At 44.2% G+C, this 25,475-nt stretch overlaps 1 protein-coding gene across 1 annotated transcript in view; it reads left to right on the forward strand.

Moving 5' to 3' along the window:
- Positions 1-25,475, forward strand: part of Snx24 (sorting nexin 24) — a 156,254-nt gene that overhangs the window by 129,230 nt on the left and 1,549 nt on the right. Inside the window, exons 4-6 of the mRNA XM_036204646.1 lie at positions 17,846-17,940; positions 19,462-19,494; positions 19,996-20,060. Coding sequence (XP_036060539.1) covers positions 17,846-17,940; positions 19,462-19,494; positions 19,996-20,060 — 193 coding nt within the window. The remainder of the gene's footprint in view (positions 1-17,845; positions 17,941-19,461; positions 19,495-19,995; positions 20,061-25,475) is intronic.

Raw genomic sequence — 25,475 nt, forward strand, 5'->3', positions numbered from 1 at the left:
CCTTGGGCTCTGTGCAATTCAGAATCAAACTCTCTGTGAGAGTCAGAGCAAGGCAGACTTGCAGCCAAGGCTGGTCATTAGCTTCCTGTGTAAGATGACTAGTGACTCAGACTCCCACATCCTAGAGTGTAAGCTCAGAGTAATCAGCAATTGCTTTTTAATCGAGAATTGAATTGTTTCTCTCCACAGTTGGAATGAATCGGGTGTATCGGGAAAGGTATGCTTTGGGGTCTACTCATTGTTGACATTAACTGTGGTAGTCATCCATCATGTTAACAATGTAACACCACTGGAAAATCATGGCAGCCTGTTGGTTCAGCGTTGGTGCTGATGTTCTTTCCAGAGCAGTCTCTCTTTGTAATAATCAGTGAAGACATAGCTCTCCTCTTTAGATGGGTGTTATTGGTAAGGAGTTCGGACAGACACAGGTCCATGGCCTTTCTCTCTGTGACCTGCTTCCCTCCGGCTGTATGGTCAGCACAGCAGTTTACTGAGAGCTCTAACTTGAGTAGCAGGTTTTCCCCCAACCAAGTGTCATTAGCCAGTTCATTTGAAGCACCCGGATATCTCCATGTGCATCCTCACGGAAGCTACGGCTCTGTGCGTTTTTTATTTTGCTCTATTAAATTGATCCTTATTTTATTTTCACACAGGTGACAGTGGGCAGAGCGGGATTTCTAAGCTTAAAGAAGCTCCCCAAAAAGGCGAGCATTAACCCCAAATGCACAGAATTCCCTGACCACCTTGCCGCCCTCCGCTCAGACTTGAGGAGGGCACCTGCTGTTTAGTGGAATTAGTTTTGAAGGGAATGTCAGCTCAGTCCTCAGGAGTTTACCCTGATCCAAAACCCTCATAAGGAAGTATCAGTGAGAGAAAACAAGACAAGTTACTACAGTCAGGAAGCTCCCCTCACTGTATTTTTCAGGGGTAAGTGTTAAAGGGTCCACTTTGCTGTCCAGCTCACTTCTAGTTACAGAAATACTCTCGGGGGGTCGGGGCGTGGCGGGGGGGAAGCCTCTCGCAAGTGCTGACTCCAGACGTGGCGCATGTTTGACTGCATAAGAAAAATTAGTAGGGCTGGAGAGATGGCTCAGTGGTTAAGAGCACCGACTGCTCTTCCAGAGGTCCTGAGTTCAATTCCCAACAACCACATGGTGGCTCACAACCACTTGCAATGAGATCTGGTGCCCTCTTCTGGCCTGCAGGCACACATGTAAGCAGAACACTGTATATATAATAAATAAATAAATCTTAAAAAAAAAAAAAAAAGAAAACTTAGTAAATGTCTGGAAATTCAACATCAGGTTTTAGTGATGGTTTTGATAATACTTAAAAAGACAAATGAGGCCAGGTGGTCTTGGAGCTGCATTTTTCTCCATGGGCATTCACGAGTACGTCAAACAAAGCCATTTCCAAGTCCTAAAATTCATATTACAGTGAACTGTCATAAAAAGCAAAATGGGGACTTGATTGGCAGCAGGAGACTTGATTGGCAACAGGGTAAGGCCAACACCAGGGATATCACTGTTCTATTTGGTTTACTTTTCCCACAGCTTAAATGAACAATGGCTCATTTGGTCAGTGACTTATAGCCACTCCATTTAAGGTTGTACCTCTCATTGTTGATTTCCCCCTCTCTCAACCTTCGTGGCTGAGCCTTGCTTTCCTAGTTGAACAGAACTGGCTTGTGTTCCAGAGTCTCACAGAGGAGCTGTGGACGAGGCGATAAAGTGGGAGCATCTTACTCTTGGAGGACCAGCGGGGTGAGAGAGGGACCCTTAAGAGCAGTCAGGGAAAAAGTACAAGACTTACTTGGATCCGCAATCCCTCCCCGAAAGATGAGCCAGCAGGACAGAGCTCTGACTTTCCTGATGCCATCTCCTCAATCTGTTAAGTACTCTTAAGTTGATCTACTCCAAGGTGGCAGTGAGGCCTAAGTGACCCAGCACCTGTGAGGCCAGACATTGAGACACAAAACATCCCAAAGATATTAGACGCCATTGTTCTTTTCTTAGCCTATCCCTTGCTTGATTTCCCACCTGTCTGTAAACCCTTGACCTGGCATTCCTGTGAACTGAGCTTCCAACAACTTGTGGTCAGACCCTGGCTATAGCGACATTGGCTATTTTCCCAAACAGAACATTCCCCTATAGTCTTTCTCTTTGTAAGTTCGGCCCAGCCTCTCTTTCTCAGTATTTACCTGTGTTTCCTCTGATTCTGCCTGCGGAGTAACCCCCATGCATTCAAAGTTTGAGGTTGCTTTGCTTCATTTGAGACAGGTTCTAGCTGCGCAGTCCAAGCTGACTTCAAATGGGCTCTCCCCTGTGCTCACCTCCCGGGACTGCAGATGCATACCACGATGCATAGCCAAAACCCTCTCTTAGATTCAGAGGTACAATAGAGAATGAGTCACACTGGCTCAGTCCTGCCCGCTTGGAGCTGGAGTGGAGTGGAGGAAAACCAAGTAAATGTAAAAGGAAATAGAAGATGTGAACAAGGAGTCAGGGGAAAGGTTATCACAGAGTAAGAGGAAATGTCTGGGTGCCAGTGGTGCTGGCAGACACCTGTGAGCTGGCATTTAGACTGAGGAATGTTGTCCGTGGGAAGCATGAATGGGGGTGTGCATGTGAAGTCTGTGGGCTCACTGGGGGCCAGAGGACCACTGACACGGCAGTGTCTCGGCCAGTGGGAAGGGATGCCAAGTAGTACTGCCAGCGGGCTGGTGCAGAAGGAAAGAGACCGCAGGCCTTCAGACTTTGGCAAGTGGGAGGGTAGATGGAAGTAAGGAACATGATGGGGGAGTGGAGAGGCAGATTTATTTATTTATTATTAATATTTATTATTTTGCAAAATAAGTTCTGCTTTAGACATTTTGAAAGGGAGATGTTTGTAAGACATTCAGGTAGGAAAGAAAAAAAATTAAGGAAGAAATTCAAGTGGGCATGTTAACTACATGTTTGTTCCTATGCATCTGAAGCCTGAGTGAAAAGTCCAGCCCGTAGTTAGCAGTTTGTATCCCATCAACGTTAAGGATTTAAAAACCATGAAAGAATGTATGGTGAAAGAGAAAGTGTCAGCAAAGCCTGGAACACCCTTCTGAATTCTGAGGACAGGTAGAAAAAGAAGCAACAGGGGCTGGAGAGATGGCTCAGCAGTTAAGAGCACTGGCTGCTCTTCCTGAGGACCTGGGTTCAATTCCCAGCAGCTCACAACTGTCTGTGACTCCAGTTCTAGGGGGTCTGGCATCCTCACACAGACGTACATGCAGGCAAGACACCAATGCACATAAAATAAAAATAAATAAATTAGAAAAAAGAAAAAGAAGCAACAAGTAATAGAGTGTGAGGAGACAAAACCCAGGAGTGTGTGAAGAAGGGAGGCTAAATGCAGCATTTTAGGAAGTGGGGAAGTGGCCATTCAGCGGCTACTCAGAAGTTGGGTTAGTGAAAACAGGATTTAACAACACAAAGAGTTCTGCAACCAACAAGGAAAACAGCAGTCGTGGAAGCCACAGTCAGTTTGTGACAGTGGAGACCGAAGGGGCCGAAGAGGAGACAGGGGGAGCTGCAGCTGAGAACCTTGCCAGAAAGAACAGAGACAAAGATTAGGGTCTCGGATGGCAGTGGCTTGGTTCGTTTGTTGTTTCTCGGCGAGATATTAGAGCACACATATGCTGGCACAGATGATCCTACAGAGATGAAAAGTAGGTGGTGGGTGGATGGTTGGATGGATGGAAACACTGATGGGTATAGATGGGTTGTAGATGGATGGAATTAATAAGTAAGCATGGGAATTAATAAGTAAGCAGTAACTAAATAGATAGATGAGAAAAGCAAGGGATGTGCAAAGAACCAGAGGAATGTCACACACCAGGATGTGCTAGAAGAAGAAACACTTCCTCCATAAAGCTCAGGAAGGAGGAGGAAGAGGGAGGAATGAAGAAGGAGCATCTTTCTGTTCACGCTAATGAATGAAGAGGAGCTTCAAGAGGGAAGGAGGAGGTATCCACTTGTCTGAAGGCTGGTTTTCTCAACATCTTCTAGAAGTTTAGCAAATTCTTCAAAACACCAAGTGTTAGGCTCCACCAGAGGCTGTCTAGGTCAGAAACTCTTGGTGGACTGTACCAGACAGCCTTCATGAGCCTTCTGGGAGATTCTGGCCAAAGCTTGGGAACCGCTGTAGTAGAGAAAAGAATAAGGTTGGTGGGCCATCTTCTGAAGAAAAGAGCTTACATTTTAAGTCAACATGATGAATGAGGCTCACTCTGTCCTCCATTTGGAGTTGTAGTTGAATAGACAAAAAAACACATTAGTATGTATGGAAGTAATCGAACATGTGTTCGTTGTGTGTGATTTCCTCACTGTGTTTAGCAGCTTGGACCAGGACGTGGATAAGAGAATGTTGGAAGTCATCCTGAGCAGAGATGTCCTGAGGAGATGGAGGCATGGGGCTGATGGTATTGGAGGGCTTGCAGGGGCTGATTTGGGGGTGGGAATCTTAAGCTACACAAGAAGAACAGAAATGCTAGAAGGTACCTGGGAAGTGAGAAAGCAGCTGGTCAGTAGGCTGAAGGCTCACTATAGCAAAATCTCAGAGTCAGTACACAGAAGGGCCTTGGATGGCAGAAAAAGGGCCTCCAGGGGTAATGCTTTGAAGGCCAGGCTTACATGAGCACTGTCTAAAACAGTCTGTCGAACAAATACATTCTTTGCCTGTGTGCACACGTTAAGGGGCCAGGAAGTTACAGCATAGTTGGATTATGTATAAAACACACGTCTTTTTAAATTAATGATAACATAATTAAAAACAGAAGATGAGCCCTTTTTTTTTGAGTTTCAGTAATGGATTATTTTATTCATATAATAAAAATATGTCATGGACTGTGTCAGGTTTTTATTTATTCTTTTTTTGTTTGTTTGTTTTGTTTTTTGTTTTTCGAGACAGGGTTTCTCTGTGTAGCTTTGTACCTTTCCTGGAACTCACTTGGTAGCCCAGGCTGGCCTCAAACTCACAGAAATCCACCTGGCTCTGCCTCCTGAGTGCTAGGATTAAAGGCGTGTGCCACCACTGCCCGGCTTTATTTATTCTTAATTTATAAAAACCTGTATTCCCTAGATTATTACCATGTACCGTTGTAAGTTTATGTAGCTCAAGCTAAACTTTACCATGACTCTGTTCTCTGAAGGAGATGCTGCCACTGAGCCTATTTATAAATGAGAGGACTAGACACTCAGTGCCCAACAAACCAGGCCGCCCTAGTATGCACTCTACTACTGTGAAAAAGGCCAGGACCGAAAGGGTGTTGGGTTTGTACTTCCCCGTCCATCACTGAGAAAAGCCAAGTCAGGGGCTCTAGCAAGGTAGGGACCTAGGGACAGGAACTGACTCAGACCATGGAGGCAAGCTACTTAGTTTTCATTCTCATATACCCCATGACTGCCTGCATAGGAGTGGCACTTCCCACTGTGGGGTGGGTCCTTCCACATCAATCAAGAAAGTACCCCACAGGCTTGTATCAATTGATACAGTTCTCTCAATTGATATCTCTCTTCCTAGATGACCCGAGCTTGTGTTAGGTTGACAAAAAAAAAAAAAAAAAAAACAACCAGCATGTAGTCCAAAATCAACTTCCGAAGATTTAAGCAAATAAACGTGCAGAGGAATGTGCACCTCACAGAGTTCTTGTAAACCAAACCATTCCCCTGCCCTGTCACTTCTCAGTAACTGTGAAATGATCGATGTCATGGATTGTTAGTGGTCCAGTGTTCAGCAGCCCCTGAAGCTTGAGGAGACACCTGGAGAGAACCATGTGGGCAGGCATGGGAACAAGCCTGAGCCCCCAGGCACCTCCCTGATCACTTCTGCCTCAAGGTGAAGGTGGCTTTGGGGTGGTTTGTGTGGATAGTGAGGTGGTAATGATAGGCTGTCTGGGTTGTCCTGGTTACCTGTGGTGCATCTCCTGAATCTCTGGCCCAACACCAGTGATGTCCACCCAGAATGTTACCTTGAGACACCAGATGTTTGGTTTGCAACTACTTCTTGTAGCAACCTTCCTGTCAGACTATCTTTGGATCGCCAGCTCCCAAATAATGACATGGAGATTTATTATTAATCATGAAAGCTTGGTCTTAGCTTAGGCCTGTTCTCAACTAGCTCTTGTAACTTACATTAACCCATTTATATTCATCTACATTCTGCCATGTGGCATTACCTCATCGCTGTACTGCCCATCCTGCTTCCTCCGAGTGACTCTTGAGGCCTTTCTTCTGACCAGAGTTCTCTCTCTGCCTGGAAGTCCCACCTATACCTCCTGCCTAGCTATTGGCTGTTCAGCTTTTTATTATACCAATCACAGCAATACATCTTCACACAATGTGCAAATATCCCACAACAACTTCACTCTTTAGTTTTATTTTTTTCTTCTTCTCTTTATTTAGTAAGTCATTTCTCTCTTACACTCACCCATAGTCTTTAAGATACACATTTTATGCTTGAAGATATATATATATATGTATATATATATATATATAGATATCTAGGATATTAATGTCCTTCTTACCCACCCACCCCCCTTTTTTTTTTCAAGACAGGGTTTCTCTGTGTAGTTTTCATGCCTGTCCTGGATCTCACTCTGTAGACCAGGTTGCCCTTGAACTCACAGAGATCTGCCTCCCCAGTGCTGGATTACAGGCGTGTGCCACCACCGCCTGGCTCTTCTTGTCCCCTTTTATTGCTGTTGGTAGAAAGCTGTTAAAAGTTCATAAATGTTATGATTAGAGAGACCTGTTAAATAAGATGTGTATTATCTTCATGCAGACAGCAGAGGTGCATTCCCTGTGGTCATTCTACAGGGTTTGGACAATCCTAGGGAGAGAAATGTAAAGAAACTGCATTTCCTGGGGGACCACCCATGCTGTCTTAAAGGCCCATCTGGGAGGATGTGCTCCCAGCTCATCAGCTTCTATTCTTCTTTGCCCAGCTTCATGCCATTAACTATGAGCTCGACTTCTTTCTGTCTTCTGGTACGTGTTCTTAACACCTGTTGAGTTAGGCACACTTGTTTTTCACATGTAGGTCATTGTCTTGCTTTTTATAAAGTACAAGGTTTGTGTGAACTGTCTCTTTTTTTGTTTTTCCTATGCTATTTTTAAAGAATTAAGTTAAAATGCAATATCAAAGTTGGTGTTCCCCCTCCAAATATTCTTACTCAAAGTAGTAAGTTAAATACACTATCAGGATTCTCTGTCTGTCCATCCGTCTGTCTGTCTGTCTGTCCGTCCATTCAGTAGTCGAGGAGCCAACAGCAAACTTAATAACCTGCAGTGGCACAGACAGCAGCCAAAATGAATGGGTTCCACAGCAATTGAAGGCTCCCTGTCAACTGTTGGGCAGTGCAGCAGTAAATGATTGTAAGGTTTGCTTCACTGGCTCAAGATCATCATAGATTAGCATTACTTTATTCTTCCCTCCTTTTCTCAGGACCATGAAATCATAGCTAATCTTAACGATCCTGTCCATGTTCCAGCAGGAGGTGGAAGGGAAGAGGCTGGAGATGAGTGAAAAACATGACTGCTGGCTGTTCATTCTGAGGGCTCTTGCTGATCGCTCCCACTTTCTTTGTGGCCATTGCCATCCATTTACCGAGAGGGCTACAGTGTCATCTGGCTTATGACTGTGTTCTGTCCCCCTCGGTGTCTGTGTGTTGGATGCGAACCATTTCCCTGACTGCATTTTCCATTGTTGCAAAGAGACTTCCCACACCATTGTTTATGGTCTCCTTCACAGACTAGCTTTTGGTTCTAGACCTCGGCGCCGTTCCCCCCTTGGCCGCTTCCCACTTCTTGTACTGTTTCTCTGAAGACTTGCTCCAGTTCCTGAATTAAGTCACATGTCACGCTCAGGTCTTTTTCCATTGTGTTCCCACTAGTGAGCTTTGCTCATCAATGGTTCTTAATTTCATGTAAAACTAATTACACGTCTTGCCATTGCATTGTTTAACTGAGTGACATACAGCCGTGGTTGTAATTGTGTGGATAGAAACTGGCATTAGAATCCTTCATTTTTGTTTTTGTTTTTGTTTTTGTTTTTGTTTTTTGTTATTTTTTAAATCGACATTAGCCTATGAAATCCTCTTAACTACAGTGCAGTAGGGCTGTGTACACCCAGGAAGGCCCAGTCCTGGATCGTGCTGCTCCCGCTGTGCTGGAGCGGGGTCAGGTTGCAAAAGAAGAGAATGCTAAGTAAACCAAAGGCGTAAGTGTTGGAGGAGTGTATGAGAGATATAAGTGAGCAAAGGGTGTTCACTCACTTTTCAAAAACCATCCATTCATCACCACTCCTCGCCATCCTGATCATAAATCTTTCATTAAAGTCTAGTCCTACTAAGGTCTCTCTCAGGTAGCATCTTGCAAGTCCAGTTGTGATTACTATGTAAAATAACAGGACAGCACTTCCATTAATGTGCTATATAATTTGTATGTAAATTAGTACCTGACTACATCATTGGATTTGCTAAGCCGGCTTTGGTTTGCTTTGTAACACACAGTTTTACTCGTATGTATTAGTCCCCAGACCTTGGTTTTTTGTTTTTGGGGTTTTTTTTTCCCCTTTGTTTTTTTCGAGACAGGGTTTCTCTGTGTAACTTTGCGCCTTTCCTGGAACTCACTTGGTAGCCCAGGCTGGCCTCGAACTCACAGAAATCCACCTGGCTCTGCCTCCAGAGTGCTGGGATTAAAGGCGTGTGCCACCACCGCCCGGCCAGACCTTGGTTTTGACCAACAGGTAAGTAACTGGTTTATATTGCGTATAAGCAAGTTTGTTTGCTTGTTTGTTTTTCTTGTATAATCAAGAAAATGCCACATAAAATGCTTTCTAGAGTGTGTAGTCAAAGCACATTCTTATTCAACATGTTGGGTAATTGAAATGGATTAAATATATGCAATGTATCATTTTTTTTCCTTCCCCTAGGGCCTCATGTATACACTAGAAAAGTGCTCTGCCACTTGAGCTACATCCCCATACTTTAAGAAAAAAAATTAGGCAGGCCGGAAGTTGTCTAATAGGTATTGAATTGTTTTGAGGCCAAATCTCTGTTTGCTTTGCTTTGTTTTCAGTGTATTTAATATAAAAGAAAAGTTAATGACATTCATTTCTTTTCTGGGATTATATTTATTTGTATTACTTTTAATTATGTGCAGGGGGTTTGTCTGTATGTAGATATGTGTGCTTCAGGGAAGGTACCTGAAGAAGTGAGAGGCCTCTGTTTCCCTGGAGCTGGCGTTGCAGAAAGCTGTGAGCCGCCTGACATGGGTGCTGGAAACCAAACTCAGATCCTCTGTAAAGCAGCCAACACTAACCACTGGGCCATCTCTCCTCTTTCCAGTCACTGCTTCTGGAATTCTTTATTTACTAGTACAAATTAGTTGAGATGTTAAGATAAGTTTTAAATCCAAAGAAAGGAATGTATTTTTAAATTCCACTGGCTGTCTTTAATTTTTATCTGTGGGTTGTATTAAACTTATAAATACAACAAAAATATTGGAAAAACAAAATACTTCCAGAAAATTCAGTCACAATTAACCACTACCCACTGCAGGGGGAAAAGAAGGTTTGTGGTTTGTTTGTTTGTTTGTTTGTTTTTTCCTTTCTTTCTTTCTTTTATGTGTATGTGTGTTTTGCACACCAGAAGGGGGCATCTGATCCCATGGGACCACAGTTATTAGACAGTTGTGAGCTGCATGTCAGTGCTGGGAGTAAACTCAGAACCTCTGGAAGAGTTCTTAATGGTGGATGGGAGGACTTATATTGAACTTGACCCTCAGTGAATTCCCACAGATAAAGTCTTGCTGAAGCTGAGTTCATGAACCCTAACTATAAAACACAGATGAGAATAAACAGCCATGAGAGCAAATGTGTGTGTGTGTGCGCGCGCGCGCGCGCGCGCGCGCACGCGCGCGCGTGTGTGTATACACACACACACACACACACACACACACACACACACACACACACATGCTACCAGATCATTTAAGAAGCATTTAGGGATAGCAAAAGAAGGGTTGAGTTCATGGCCCTTTGGATCTGAGGAATGCTGCTGTTGCTCCAGGTACAGTTAAGATATTAATCCGATCTTAATCATACATATCTAGGTATCATATCCACCATCCATTTAAAATTACTCACAGGCCCAGATGTCCACTAAGAAGTCCCTCGCATAACTGAGAAGGCCTACCAGCTTCTCTAGCTACTGGTCTCCATTTATTGTTCAGTATCGTTATTTTTCCTGGACACTTTCTCATATGTTCTTACCTTCCACAGGCCTTTGAAGAAGCCATATTTGCATTTGGAATGTCCTGTTCTCCTTCCTACTAGCTCATTCAGCTCTCAGCTCCAGAGTCCCTCCCCAGGGAAGCTGTCTGTCTCCCCACAGTTTAATAAGGGCATTTTGTTACTTAGGATCAAGGAGACTAGCTGCTTTCTCTCACGGTACTAACCCTGTTTGCAATTTCACGTTCATTTTCTGTAATTGCAGGGACACCGTCCACTTCAGCACCAAAAGATAAGCCCTGGAAAGGCAGCAGTGTGTCATTTTGGCTAAACACCTGTCTCCACCCAGCACTATGCTTACACGTGAGAGAGACAAACATTTTTATATAAGCAGATAATGCAGGAACACACAGAGCATAAGCTCTGGTACTAAACTAGCCCAAAAGGTAGTTTCTACTTTAGTAGTCGATATTTTTGAGAGAACACCTCACTAGATAGTGCTGGCTGACTTGGCTGTCTCTGTGTTGACCAGAGTGGCCTTGAACCCACAGAGATAAATCTGCCTCAGCCCCGAGAGTTTTGGGATGAACACTGTGTATCCCCTGGTCATGATTAGTCTTTTAACCCCATCAAAAATTATATTTTGCTAGGCAGAGTGGTATATACCTGTACTCCTGACTCTCAGAAGGTAAACACGGAAGAATCAAGAGTTCAGGGCAAGCTTAAATTGCATAATGAGTTCAAGACTAGCCTAGGATACATAGTGAGATCTTGTCTTTAAAAAAGATTTGGGCCAGCAAGATGGCTCAGTGGGTATAGGCACCTGCCACCAATCTTGACATGAGTTCGACCTTAGGGATTCACAGGTTGGAAGGAGACAGCTGACTCCTGGACATTGTCCTCTGCCTTCCATTCTCATCACACACACACTCACACACACACACTCACACACACACACACACACACACACACACACACACACACACACACACTCTCTCTCTCTCTCTTTCTCTCACTCACAATTAAAATGCAATATGCTTTTAATGAAAACATTTTAAGGATTTCTTTTCAAAATTTCTTAAGCCAAATCACACTATTTCTTTACAGATTCTTCATTCCTTACATAGGCCTTTCTCGACATTCAACTTTCCATGTAGGTCCTGAGAATTTTTTTTTTCTTTTATAAGATACTCTACAAAGCTCTAGGAACCCTTGGCAGACAGCTGTTTGAATTCTGTAAGTAACACAAGTTTTGCCAAGGCACAGGCTAGACATGCCTGGGGGGGGGGGGGGTCACATCAAAACAAAGAATGCACAGGGCGACGGGATCTTCAGCAGTGCACCTGCTTTTGAGTTTTTAGATGGTTGCAGGCTTCCTGTGAGCTGTGAACTGTGTGTGTGTGTGTGTGTGTGTGTGTGTGTGTGTGTGTGTGTGTGTTTTAAATGATTTCGCCAGTCTCCCTGTGGCTCACTGTGTGAATTGTGACCAGGTGCCACCAGGAGGTGGCTAAGTGGGAGACTGAGGACTGCAGAGCCGCCACCAGCTTGTAGGCTTGGGTCCCAGAGGACAGCGACACTGAGGCCCACTTACTGCTGGGAGGCAGTATTGATTTTCCTCCCTCCCTGTTCTCAGCGGCTCCTATGAAGTAGGTATGAGAGGAAGCTTCTTTCGTAGACGAGAGAAGAAAAACTGTCGGGTGAACTCTGTCACTCCGCAAATCAGACATTTCAAACCAAACTAGACAGCCTGGCCGCACTCACAGGACCCCCAAACCTCCTGACTTCCGTGACAAAGAGGTCCCCTGCAAGTCCCTAGCAACCTTAGAGGGAGAGCATGCGATGCCTGTATGTGTATGCATCGGTGTTTCGTGTTCTGGAAAGATAATAAAAAAAGATCACACATGGAAACGACAGTGCTCTGTGCAGTAATCACGGAAGGTTAGCCGAGTGGGCTCATCCGAGCTCTCAAGATGTTCCCTTCCTGTTATAATTGGCTGCTGGGTAGGCCTGGCCCTAACTAGAATGCCAGCGTTCGATTTCACCGTGTCCTCAGTGGAGACATGTCACCATTTATGCTGGCTTTAGTGACAATTTTCTAAAATGGAAACTCGTGGGAAATCATTACGGTGTTGATACGTCTCCCTTGTCGGACGGTGCTATCCTGTGATATTTTACCAGTGTTTTCTACTGCGTGATGGCATCTTGCAGAGGTTAAGGCAGAACAGGTCCCTCTGTAATTTTGTGAGCACATTTTACTTACTGCAGAAGAAAAGATAACTGACAATTAAGTATTTGGGATGCCACAGAAGGAACATGTGCAGCTAATCAATGGCACCCTCTGGGACCGCGATTTTACAAAGCTGATAAGGTGGAAAAATCGGGGTTTTGCGATTTGTGTTACATGATGATAATTGCACCTTTTCAATAAAAACGACATTTCTGGAGTAAACACGGAGCTGGCAAGGCTGCAGCACCAAGGCTGTTGTTTTTCTGTCCCATTCATACAGGTTTTTGTAAATGATTTTATAGAGTATGAGATCCACCCCCCCACACACACACACACTTATTGAACACTATGTAGGGGAAAATAATAAAGTTTTCAAAGCATATTTAGTGTTAATATTTACTGGAGTTTGAATATTTAATGTTAATTAGATGCAGTAATATCCAAGTGTGTCACACTACAGTGCACACTCGGTACAGCTGCTTGATTTAATTCCATTTCGTGTGTCATCTTACTCACATGTATGTATTTGACACATTCTCCTAAGTGTTAAACCAGATGAGAGAAAAGGTGTCTACAGTTCATCTGTAGGGTCTCCCGCTGTGCGTGTGTTAAAGGGCCCTAATCATTTAGAAGCTCTTTGGTGTTTCCTTTCCCACACATGGGCCACTCTCCTAGTTTCACTGAACAGGCTTCAGTTGGAGGTGGACGTCTTCCATCCCTACCAGGACAGACTTGCTTTGAACGTGCTGAGTTACAGTCTATCACCACACGTTACCAGTTCCCCTTCGCGATGGAAGTGTTAGCCTCTCTCCTCTGGCCCTCTATGGTCTCCCCTTGTTTGAGCAGCCTACTTCTGTGGAAACTACCATTTTTCAGTTATTGTCATTGTTGCCTCTGGCTCTTCCTCAGAGTATTCTTTCCCTCTCTTGGATTATATGGGCCAAGGCAATTGTGCTGAGTGGGGTGGGAGGATTATTTGCTCTCTTGACAGCTTGTAGAAGAAACCATTCATGCTGACCCACCACTGGAGACCCACAGCACTTGCATGGAAGCAGCCACTCTCTCTGGTCTTGGATCTGTGATTAATTGTGCCTCTTACAGTATTTTACTCCGTGCTAAGACCTGTAAAACTCAATGGGATCTGCTTCTAGCCTTTTCTCTCATTTTGTCCACTTCATTTTGAGTTACACTCTCTTCCTTCATAAATTATTTGCCGGGCCTCACATGCCAGCTTTGCAGGGATGGGCGAGCAGCATGGAAAGTCCCCCATCAGGGACTTTTGGGTGTCTGTTAGGCAGCTCTGGACCTGGTACTTTGCACTGACCCACCACTGAAATGTTCCTTACCGGATAAGTGTGGAGGTCTAGGCTTTACCAGCTATACTTGAAGAGTTCCAAATCAGATTTTCCCTGCTGGTTCCTCAAGTTGGGGAACCCTATGCCCCAACTGTTACACCTTTGAGTCATATGTAGAAGATACACAATACAGAAGCAGTGAACATAGAATGCTTCCTAGAACTAGTGAATAGGAGATTTTTGTCTGTCAGGAAGAATCCTTTACCATGGTGACTTCGCTACATAGACAAATATTTTTTTAATTCATTTATTTTTATTTTATGTGCCTTGGTGTTTTGCCTACATGTATGTCTGTGTGAGGGTGTCAGATCTTGGAGCTACAGACAGCTGTGAGCTGCCATGCAGGTGCTGGGAATCGAACCCTGGTCCTTTGGAAGAACAGCCAGTGCTCTTAACGGCTGAGCCGTCTCTCCAGACCCTAGACAAATATTTTCAACCATAGTCCAAAGCTAAAGACACTGATGTGAGGGAAGCACATGCTTCAAGCCAGGTCCTGTTTGACAGAGAGGTAGACCCCACACAGGAAGCCAGGGCATCTTTTGGGAAGCTTGTGAACAGCAATGGTCTGTGTCAGGTTCCAGGCCACCTATGAATGCTCAGCAGCATGACTACTATAGCCTAGCTAAAGGAAGGTGTCCTCTGCTGGGCTGTCAGGGGTCTGCAGGTCTTCCTCTGAAAGTGTGTGTGTGTGTTATACACATGCTAGTTGTATACCAAAGGCTCCTAGGGATGTCTCCTTGAATCTTCACAGGAACCCCCTCAGTATAAGGGGGAAGGATGCAGACCAAGTCTGACTAGAAAAACTATGTGCTTTGTGTGCCACACTGCCTTGAGAATTAAAAAATGAATACCACCAAAAACTAACAAAGACCAGGAATCCAAACCAACGGGAACATGGTTTCATATTTTAAAATGCAATTTGCTATACAATTCGGAACTTATCTGGAGAATAAAGTTGGGTGATTAAAACCAGATGGGTTCTGAAGATGTGGGATGAGTCAGGGTGTGGCTTCGAAAAGGGATGGTTGCTCCTGAAGCCGAGAGCATTTCAGGGAATCAAGATGGAGATGGAACAGATGGAGGACCCCACTTGCTGTTCAGTCTCCTGCATGAGGTCATGTGTTTATGGCCCCAGAGACTGAGTTGAACTAATGTGATTCCTATTTGGCATCTCTGTACTAATTAATGACAGTTGTTTCATTTGTACATATTATATTAAATTAGGTGAATTCTTCATCTTTGTTTGGACTAGAGTATTAATTCTCTTTTTGTGTATGCAAGGTTTCCTAACAGACCTCAGGAAACATTCCTGACCACGTAATGGAAAGCCTTCCCAACACCTCCAGTACACGTGGGTGGGTACTGCTTTCTTTATAACACTCAACCTTACCAAGCAGCTTGATCATTGTTTTCTGGACAATATTAATTGAGAATATTCAGGGAACAACAAATAGATGCTTGTAAGTTTCTAGAGTTTTCTGTATTTCCTTCTGCCAGGATGTCTTACCTAAAACAATGTGGTCATCTGTTTGGAGAGCTCCAGGGAGAGGGAGCAGGATTAATTCCTATCCCTGTGTGTAGTGTAAACAGCTTTTTGCCTGTCTTTTGTCATTAATGATCATGCTGAGGATGTAGCCAGTGCATTGTAAGCCAATCTGTCAAGGCAAATAAACAATTCACCTTGTTAAAATTCCCTAAATCTTGCATTAATAAAACCAAAGGAGCCCCCTGAACACTCAAGAGATGTCTTCCTCCATACTGCAGTGATGGATGATACGTCTAAAGAGCCGGGAAATTAAGTAGTTCGCGTCATTAAAAGTGTCCCACACTCCTTATTGATTTAATTTATTTTAAAAAGGTAGGGGTGGAGATAAGAATGTTGCACCCGCCCCTGTTTTTTTTCTTTATTTTTATTTTTTTTAAATCTGAAGCCTACCACCTATACAAGTAGTTAAAATTATTCCTGGGGCACATTGTTCCATATTCATCACAACATTGCGTTTTGTTATTCAAATGGGTATTATGCCATCCTGCTAAGCAGACATCTAGAAATATCTTAGTAGTCTTTGCAGCCTTTGTCATGGCAAAGACTTCTGGAACTTCTTGGACTACCAAAGCAAATGATCTCTGGATAGTCAAAAAGTCCATTGAGGAGGTAGGATTTGGGATAAATGTCAAACAACTTGAAAGGAATGAGCTGAAATGTAGGAAATGATGTCTGTGGGCAGAGAGGCTCTTCCCTCCTTCGCTTTCTCGAGTGTTTGGTTTTTCGCTTGCACAATTAGGAAAAGAATATATCCAAGATGAAGGAGGGGTGTGTGCGTGGATGGACCAATGGAAGGGAAAACCTCTGGAGGAGAATGTTGTGCAGGGTCTTAATTGTTACTGTGCTCTAAGTTGCTGGAGTTGTATGTGTTCTTATTCTTTATCCCATACTCCATTGAACCCACTCTGTTCACTGCCACATCTCAGCCCCTGGTAGAACAAGTACCCACTCAGTGTTATTTAATGAGTAGAGTAGAATTCCCCATCACTTTTCTATCTTCTCTCTCTCTCTCTCTCTCTCTCTCTCTCTCTCTCTCTCTCTCCCTTTCTCTCTCTTTCTCTCCCTCTTTTATTCCTTAAGATCTTTCTGGTATAGTGGGCTCTGTGAGGGATGGTGACAGCCTGGACACCCTAACCTTCTAGATAGGCTGTCTCTGGGACCTGGATAGCAGGAGAATTGGGCATTGCAATGCATATGCAGGCTTGGCAGCCTATGTAGCCCTAATCCATATATGTGATCTGAAATGGTCAGTAGGATTCCACACCCATGAGAAATGAGGCAACTCAGTGTAAGAATGATAGTATGCCTTCAGTGCACAGAAGCACTTATAATATGACCCAGTATTTTTTGACCCAATTTTTTATTTCTTCTGTATCTTCTGCACCAGTTATACAGCTGTTCCTAAGATGCTGTCAGATAATATTTCATTAATTTCCATTATTCTTTAGATTACATACACTTACTAGGGGTAATATCACCCATGGTATGTTATTTAAGTAGACCCATAAGACTGTGAAGCATGGCCATTCCTAACTATAGTCCCAACACTGAGGAGACCGAGGCAAGAGGACCGCTGTGAATTCAGAGCCAGCCTGGGCCAGATTGTAGACCCTTCTTTCAAAAAACAAGCAAAAGAGCAGTTCCATAGTCTTTGGTGCTTTTCCCTCACTGTCTTTAGTAGAGAGAGGAGCAGGTACCAAATGTGTAATCTGTTAACACACGTTGGCAGATTCTTTTAAAAATGCATAAATATGAAAATGCAGTCCATAGCCTCCGCAGGTTTCTCCTCCATGTTGCATAATTTGGATCTCAGCGTGCTGACACATTTATGTTATTATGCCAGCTCTTTAGCAGAGCTATTTAAGTGGAAGAACTTTATAGATTTTTTTCAATATATACCCTGATTTACACTTAGCGGTAAAGTTGTCACTGACCCTTTAAGTGGAGCTGTCCAGATGGCAATAAATGTCAACAGATCCTAGTGCAGAAACAGGTGATCACTAAGGGGTTAGACTAAATCTTCTAGATGGAAAACCTGCAGTATTTCCAAGGGGTAGTGGCCTGTTATGGAAATGTAAATGCTTTATCACTCAATGGGACAATTTGATTTGTTAGACTGTTCAGGATGGGTCAGAGTCTCTGTAAAGGCAGGGACCATGTCTGGTGCTTCCCCAGTGTCTTGTCTGATACTGAGCATCTGAAGGTAGGAGACGCTTCTGTAAATCTACTGTGAAGGAGTACTGGATAAGAAGTGCAGGGGGTGCACATGCTACATAACATATGCATCAGCCTGACCCCATGGTGGCTGGAAGGACAGCCACTCCTCATATCAGTTGTGAGTATTGCTGGTAGTGACTTTGATGGACAGTTACGACTTTTTGATAGAGCTCCTTTGATTGATGGTCTAACAGACTTCCCTTCCATCTCTAATTCTGTTTTCTGCTTCCACAGGCTGTCATTTTGGAAAATGAAGAACTTCCCAAACTCTTCCTTGATTTCCTCAATGTGAGACACTTGCCCTCTCTCCCAAAGGCAGAAAGCTGTGGGTAAGAACTGCTATTTGCATTGTGGGCGTGCATTTTAAGTTACCCTTCAGTAACTGGCTGTCCTAACAAATATCCCCAGAGCGGTGCCACATGGCAAGCTGGCCACATCTAAACTCTTAATTGAGGTAGCATTCTCTCTCATATTCCTCTGCTTATAGTGAGAGGAATCCCTCCCAAGTCTTCACCTCCATCTTGCAGCAAATGGTCCAGGCAAACCCATGCTTAGGCACAAGGCACTAACCTCGTTAAGTGATGGCGTCACATAGTGTTACAGATGGTAATTATGAATCCAGAGTGTAATCAAGGACAGTCCCTTGACTTGTGCCAAGTACACATATTCATATAGCTTTTTAGAGATATGCTTTTATTATTTATGTGTATGCTTGTGTCTGTGTGTGCCATGAAGGTGGTGGTGGTGGTGGTGGTGGGGAGGTGCCTGTGGAATCCAGAAGAGGGCATCAGATCCACCAGAGCTGGAGTTACAGGCAGTTGTGAGTTGCCTGACATGGGTGCTGAGATCCAAACTCAGGTCCTGTAGAAGAGCAGCAAGTACTCCTAACCACCGAACCATCATTGAACCTTCATCTCTCCAGCGCCCATGTTCATATAGTTTTAAAGCTATCGATGACTTTAGAGATCATTGATCCAACACCCCCCATTTGGTTGTTGCTCGGAGACACAGTATTTAAAGGCCTTTCCCAAGCCATGCAAGTGGCAGAACCCAGGTCTTCCGTTAGGGCTTCTTTCTTTGACCACTACTTCCGCGCCCCCCGCCCCCAAGGAACTCGGAACTGATGGGCTGTAGTCCCCAGGCCCTGTTGACCATGAAACTAGGTGCAACATCACCAGCAGCTAGACACAATTCTTCTGAAGACTGAAATCTGCAGTAAGCTGGGCTGAGCTAGCCTCTGAACGCAGTCAGCCACACCCCTGCCCAGTCAGTCGATCCACAGAGACAGAAGGCAAATCTGTCTAGTAGGGGAAAGGGCTTCACCCAGCCTTTCCCTCTGCCTCCAGCCCTTTCCTGAGATCAGGCTAGACGTGAGCTGTCGGCGGAATGCAGGGCAGTAGACACCTTTCACCGCCCCTCCTCAGCACTGTGACTCAAGGCTGCTCGTCCCACAGGCTGAATTCTGTTCCACACTCACCCAGTGATCTCTGTGACCAGTGTGTTCTGTCACACCTGCGTCTTCGTGTTTCCTGGGAGGGCAGGTTCATAGATAGATGCTCTTGGGTTTTGCACAGAGACATTAACAATGACAGTGACTGGGGTCTTTTTACTGTCATCCCAACCCCCAAATAGTAATAAAGCCATACGATTTTTAAAAGATCTTAAGGAAAATTTGAGATGCTCAGAATCTGAAGATGTTATGTGTTATCAGCTATGCTGTGGCTCAGTACAAGCTCTCAACTTCTCTGTTGGCTTCCCCAATTCAGTGTTAAGGTTACTGACTTTTGCTTTGTTGGCATAAATGTTGGCCCAATTTAACTGTTTTTCTTTTCCTTTTATAAAATTTTCAGATCTTTTGATGAGACGGAATCTGAGGAGTCGAGGTAAGAACTAATAGCAATCAACAAGAAGAAACCGAGATCAATAATAGAACTATAGTCTGTTCAGTGTCTAACTACCCATGGTATACCTGTTTAAAGTCATGTTTCTCTTGGAAACCTTTGGTGGATATTGGTCTTGAGATATTAAATATTTGATGGGAAGTTGCAGGGTTAATTGCAATTAAGAGCCCCACATGGCTTCATGCAAGTAATAAGAATACTGTCTTACTTACGATCAAATCACAGAGTTTCAGAGAGGCCTTTCCAGCAGAGGTGTTGACTGCACAGATGAGTGTCTGTCTCATATCCCAGAGAGAAATATTCAGAAGGCAAGCACAGCGCCCATGATTTCCCTCTGTGTGTTTGCTCTTATTCACCCACACTGTAGATGCAGAGACCTGGAGACATCCCACACAGCAGTTTGATCCCCTCAAAGCTAGTTTGTAGTGTTTTCTGTTTACCATCGTCCCCTGATGCTGACATGCCTGTTTTTGACCTTTCCAGCAAGCTGTCCCACCAGCCGGTGCTGCTGTTCCTCGGGGATCCATACGTCTTGCCTGCAGCCAGTGGTAATCAAACCTGTCATCTGCTAACAGCTCTTTACTGATCTGCCCCTGCACCACATAAACCACGTTTGTAATACGGGTCTAACAGAGTGACATCGGTCCAGGGCTTAATCATCTGCCAATAAACCAGTGCTCTTGGTGTAAGAGACATTTAGAATTTTAATTGGGGCCGGCCTTTCAGGAGGAAATGTAATTTTTCTTTCTCTCTTCCTAGCCTATTTTGAATTAGAGAAAAAAGGGATAAAAGTATTTATTTTTCTTTCTTTTTTTGTGATTTTTTTTTTTTTTTTAAGACTACTGCTTGTTTTTAATCTAGATGTCAGAGTTCAGGTTGAAGGTTCTGGTCTTTCTTAAAAATGCTTCCTTCCAAAAGCCATGTGTATGCATTACAAGTATACCTGAATTTACATTTAGGTTTCAGTGTTTTTGATGATAGACTATATATTTTTAAGTGATATTTTTATTACAACAAATCGATTGAAGTGTAACCATAATCGATATTTTAACATGCGTCCTTTTTCGGTTCCAGTTTCCTAGAGTCCTTCTCAAAGTGTTCTCCTCCATAATGTCCCCGGAGGACATTCTCAGACATCATCTCATTTAATTTGCAAGCGGCCTTATAAAATAGGCTCAGCAGGTACTCTCATTGGCTAAAGGGGAGAATTCCGACTCAAGGATGTTGGTGACTTAGCAGGCTCAGGTGGACCATTTGAGACCCAGGTTTTTCTTCGTTGCTCTTAGCAAAATAGGCCTGAGAATCACAAATACCAAGCCATAAGGAAGCATAGATAAAGCACTGTGTCTGTCAACAGAACCTTGCTACAAGCTGGAGAGAGAGGGGACTGCCGTCTGTAGCATGGGACTTGTAGTCACATGACCCACTTACCTACCAGTAAAGGAAAAGTGGCCAGGACGCAGACATTGTTCATGAAGAGACTCCTCCGACCCTGCTCAGAGAGTTGCCTCGGCTGTGAAGAATATGGTTTTATGGTGGCATTTTGTGCATGTCTTCTCAGTGAGGCACAGTTACCCCTCTTAAGGAATGCTTCCTGTATTTAACATATTCATATTAATTAATTAATATATTAGCTGATATATTAAAATATTATGTTTAGCAAACATAGTACAACCTCATCTAGATGAACCAGTCATATTGTCTTTTAAAAATGGCTCCATACCTAATCGTCTCTATTCAAATATTTCATGCACCTGTCCAGAGTTCCCACAGCAGTGGGCAGAACAGAGTGATGACTAGGCAGGAATAGCCAGGAGTATGGTGGGAGTGAGAGGAGGTAGGGGGTGGGTTTTGTGATCCTTATATCGGATTCTTATTAAGCTTATATCACATAGTATACACTTTGACGGTGGAGAGCAGAGAAGCCTTCTGGGAAGCAACGTCAGGGCAAATGTGGGAAACAGGCAGAGTAAGGTGTGTGTATTGTTGGTCACTCGATGGTGTAGACCAAAATGAGGGAAATCCTATTTGAGAGTGACTGTAATTAATGGGTTTGGTGGGCAGGAGGAAACAGGTACAGTGGCCAGCTCTCATGTTATAGTCTTATGATTTTAGCAGACCTAGTTTTGGAAATCAGGCTCCTCTGGCCTTAGAGAAACTTTATCTGTACCACACAGTGTTGTTAAGATGCCTTTTAGCAAGTGAAAGTCATTATTACTGAAAATACTGAGTGTGGAAATCTTGAGATTTACTGACTCTCATTTACATCTGTCGTCTTTACATGTAATTTAGACATTTTGCCTAAACATCTTTTTAGAGTATGCTAATACTTGACACTGGATAGATGGCTTTATGGGTAAATTGCCACTCAAGCATACAACTCTGAGTTCCACTCACAGAACCTACATTAAAAGGGGGGTGGGGGGCTGGAAAGATGGCTCAGTGGTTAAGGGCACTGACTGCTCTCCTGAAGGACCCGGGTTCAAATCCCAGCACCCACATGGCAGCTAACAACTGTCTGTAACTCAAAGATCTGACCTGCAGGCAAAACACCAATGCACATAAAATAAAAGTAAATAAATTTAAAAAAAAAAAAAAAAGCTGGATACGATGGTGCACGTATAAGCTAGCACTTTGGAGACGTACAAGAGAATCCCTGGAGCTCACTGGCCAGCCAGCCTAGCTGATCAATGTGCTTTCCATCATGGAGACCCTGTCTCAAAAAGCAAGGTGGGCAGCTCCTGAGAACGACACTGGAGGTTGACTTCTACCTTCTGTATGCGTGGACACTGTGCATGTGTGCATGTGCGCACACACACACACACACACACACACACACACACACACACACACGGAAAAAAAGAACAGGCTAGTAACCGATCGTTATCTTCTTAGCTTTTGATAACAAAAGTCAAGAGAATACCCTTGATTTTAAAGATTTATATATTTCTATTTTATGTGTATGAGGATCTTGCTGCATATATGTATATGTACCATCTGTGGGCCTGCAGAGGCCCCCGAAACAGGAGTTGTAGATGTTTGTGAGCCCCCATGTGTGCGCTAGGAACCAAACCAGGTCCTCTGCAAGATCAGCCAATGCTCCTACCCAGTGAGCCATCTCTGGCCCCCAGAGAGAACTCCCGTGACAGCCTCAAAAGCATTGTGCTTTGGCCTTTGTTTTAAGTTTTCTGGAAAATACAAAACAATCCTCCTCAAGGACCCAGGTATCCTCAACATGGCTGAACATTCTGGCCAATTCTCTTCTTTGTCTCACTTGCCCTTCCTTCAGTCTTTAGATGTGCTGGATCACTCTCTCTCCCTTCAAACACTGGCTCACCCTTGGCTTTTCCATCAAAGACCGAATGCTGCTCACTGAGCTTTTCATTAAATAATCTTCTGCTCATGCCCTTGAACTACCCCATCCATGAAACTGAGAGGCAGAATTGTGTTTCCAGCACAGACTCTTGCTGTGGTTTGCAAGAACTCTGGTCTATTCCTGATCATCTCTCCTCACACACTCTGCTGGTTCCAGCTACTCTGCAATTCATTCAGCACACACCCAGCCAGCCCTAACCCTGGGCACCTGCCCTGCCCATCCTACTGACCCTGCCAACCCTACCCCCAGGACATCTTGCTGCTTCCTCCTTGAATATTCTGTCTGCATGCTTGGTGGGCCCGTCGGCTCCCAGGCCTTGTGTTGAATGTCACAGCTCTGAAGCTTTACTTCCTCTCTCTTTCAGGCAGCCTCCATACATCTTTGTCCTGTTGTTATTGCCCACAGAGAATGTTCCTTAGATAGAGGAATGCCTGTAAAAAAATAACAAGAAATGTCTCCCAAATTGTGTTCCTTCCCGTCCCCTCCCAAGGGGAGACAAAGGAAAGAACAGTTCCCTGAGCACGTCAGCAGTGATGGACGTTGTGTTCAGTCACAGCCTTGGTGAAGTCTGGATCTAAAAGTTCAAAGGGCAGTGGAACAAGTGAGGTGGGGTGTGGGGTGTGGGGTGCAGTGCCCAGTTATCCCATCACTGACCATTAGGCTGACAGGCCCACTCGTCTATTCTCCGTGTTGGCATCTTTCAGTAGAAATGGCTGCAGACTATGTCCTCTGGAGGGCCTCCCCGCTGGCTGCTCCCTGTACAGGGAACACGTTCTCCTGGACACCCTCACAGCTGACTCCTACAGCACCTCATTCAAATTGGCTCAGGCGGCCCTTTCGTGCTGAGCCTTTTTTCCCTTTCCTGTGCCCTGCTTTGTGTCCTTGTTTCTGAGCCACTGTCTGACATATTCATCACGGCATAGAATTAATTACTCATAAGGGGGTTTTCATTGTTTTATGGGACTTCGTTGAATCCACGTAAGTTAAATACATTCATGGTATAAATTAACTGTATTTAAGTAGATTTTCAGATTTCAGATGGGAAAGGATAACAGTATGCCACGTGGATGAAATATGTTTGGATATTTTATTGAGAATTAATCAGTGGTTCGATTTATTAATATCTGTATGAGGAATAAATTTAAAATTAGAATTAACTAGACCATTTCTTCAAATACACAGATATATAGCCTACTGAAGGCTTTTTAAAGCTCTGTCCTGTGTAAATATACATGCATATGTGTGTGTGTGTGTGTGCGCGCGCGCGTGTTTGTGTGTGCGCAGAAAGCACACACTCAGAAATCCAGTGACATCAGCCAGAAAGAACTCACTATTCACATAGTAGAGAGATTTGTTTAAACATTTTATTTGTACCATTTGCTTGCTAGCACCTGTTCCGTGGCCTGGACAGAGACTGTAACTTACATTTCCAGTAACTAGATGGATATATGGCATGTGGTCATGGCCAACTATTTACTCTGTGCCAGGCCGCGCCCATGAACTTGGTTTCTCATGCCAGATTTTCAATAACCTGTAAGGAAGTGTTGGTGTGAAATCAGCTCAGCTGTGTCCCTAGAGCTGGGAAGTGACTACCCAGGATGCAGCACCATTTCAGTGAGCGTTTGCTAAGGTAAATCAGTCAGTGTATCCAGCTCCGTACTTGACTTCGCCCTTGACTGGGCTCACAGGTGTCTCAAACTCAGCAGGTCCCAAACTGAAGTGATGATTGGCTTCTATTTCGCTCTCCTTCCTCACCTTCTCCCACAGCCCTCTGGCTTAGTCAGACAGAAACCCAAGGAGCTCCAATGAGGACGTCAGCGATTACTGTTTCCTTCCCCTTTCTCCCAGCCCTTCAGTGAGAAGGAGTCTCACTGTATAATGCAGGTTGTCCTTGAACTCCAGGTCCCGCCTCGGCTATCAGTCCCTGGGATCACAAGCACACACCAGCCCATCTGGCTTAATCCTTGGCTTCTCCCTTTTATCCACTAGTCACTTGTATCTGTCACCAGGTCACAGCCTTCATTTCTCTAGAATCCATCCGCTTTTCTGGGTCCCGCATCAGGATCTCACCCTGAACTGTAGCAGTAACCAAATTGATCTGTGTCTGCCTCACACATGCTTCAGTCCATTCCCTGTGTGGCAGCCAATCATCTTTTCAGAATTTCATGTCTTGCTTTACTTAAAATTCCTCAGTACTCCCGATACATTTCAGATAAAGCCTAAACGCCCATGAGATCCTCGTAGATCTGATGTGGTACCTCTGGCCTGAACACCAGTCTACTGCCCCAATTCCTCTGGCGACTCTGAACCCTCTGGGTGCCTTTGCCCTAGGCTGTACTGTCACCTCATAGTTGCCTGGAGCCTTCCCACCTCCTCTGATGAAGTCCAGTTCCCTTGTACATGACTTTCGTGATAGCTACTCTATAGGGAATGGATGGAGGAAAAGAAGTATTAAGGTATTGGTCCATTTGCATAATAACTCTATTCAGAGTGCTCAGCTTTCCCCTAACTCCTGACGTAATTGTGCACAGATCGAAGCTTAAACCTGAACATCTGGGCCATGGGAAGATTGATCCCCCTGCACAGT

Source organism: Onychomys torridus, chromosome 13 (assembly GCF_903995425.1).
Source record: "Onychomys torridus chromosome 13, mOncTor1.1, whole genome shotgun sequence".
Classification (NCBI taxonomy): domain Eukaryota; kingdom Metazoa; phylum Chordata; class Mammalia; order Rodentia; family Cricetidae; genus Onychomys; species Onychomys torridus.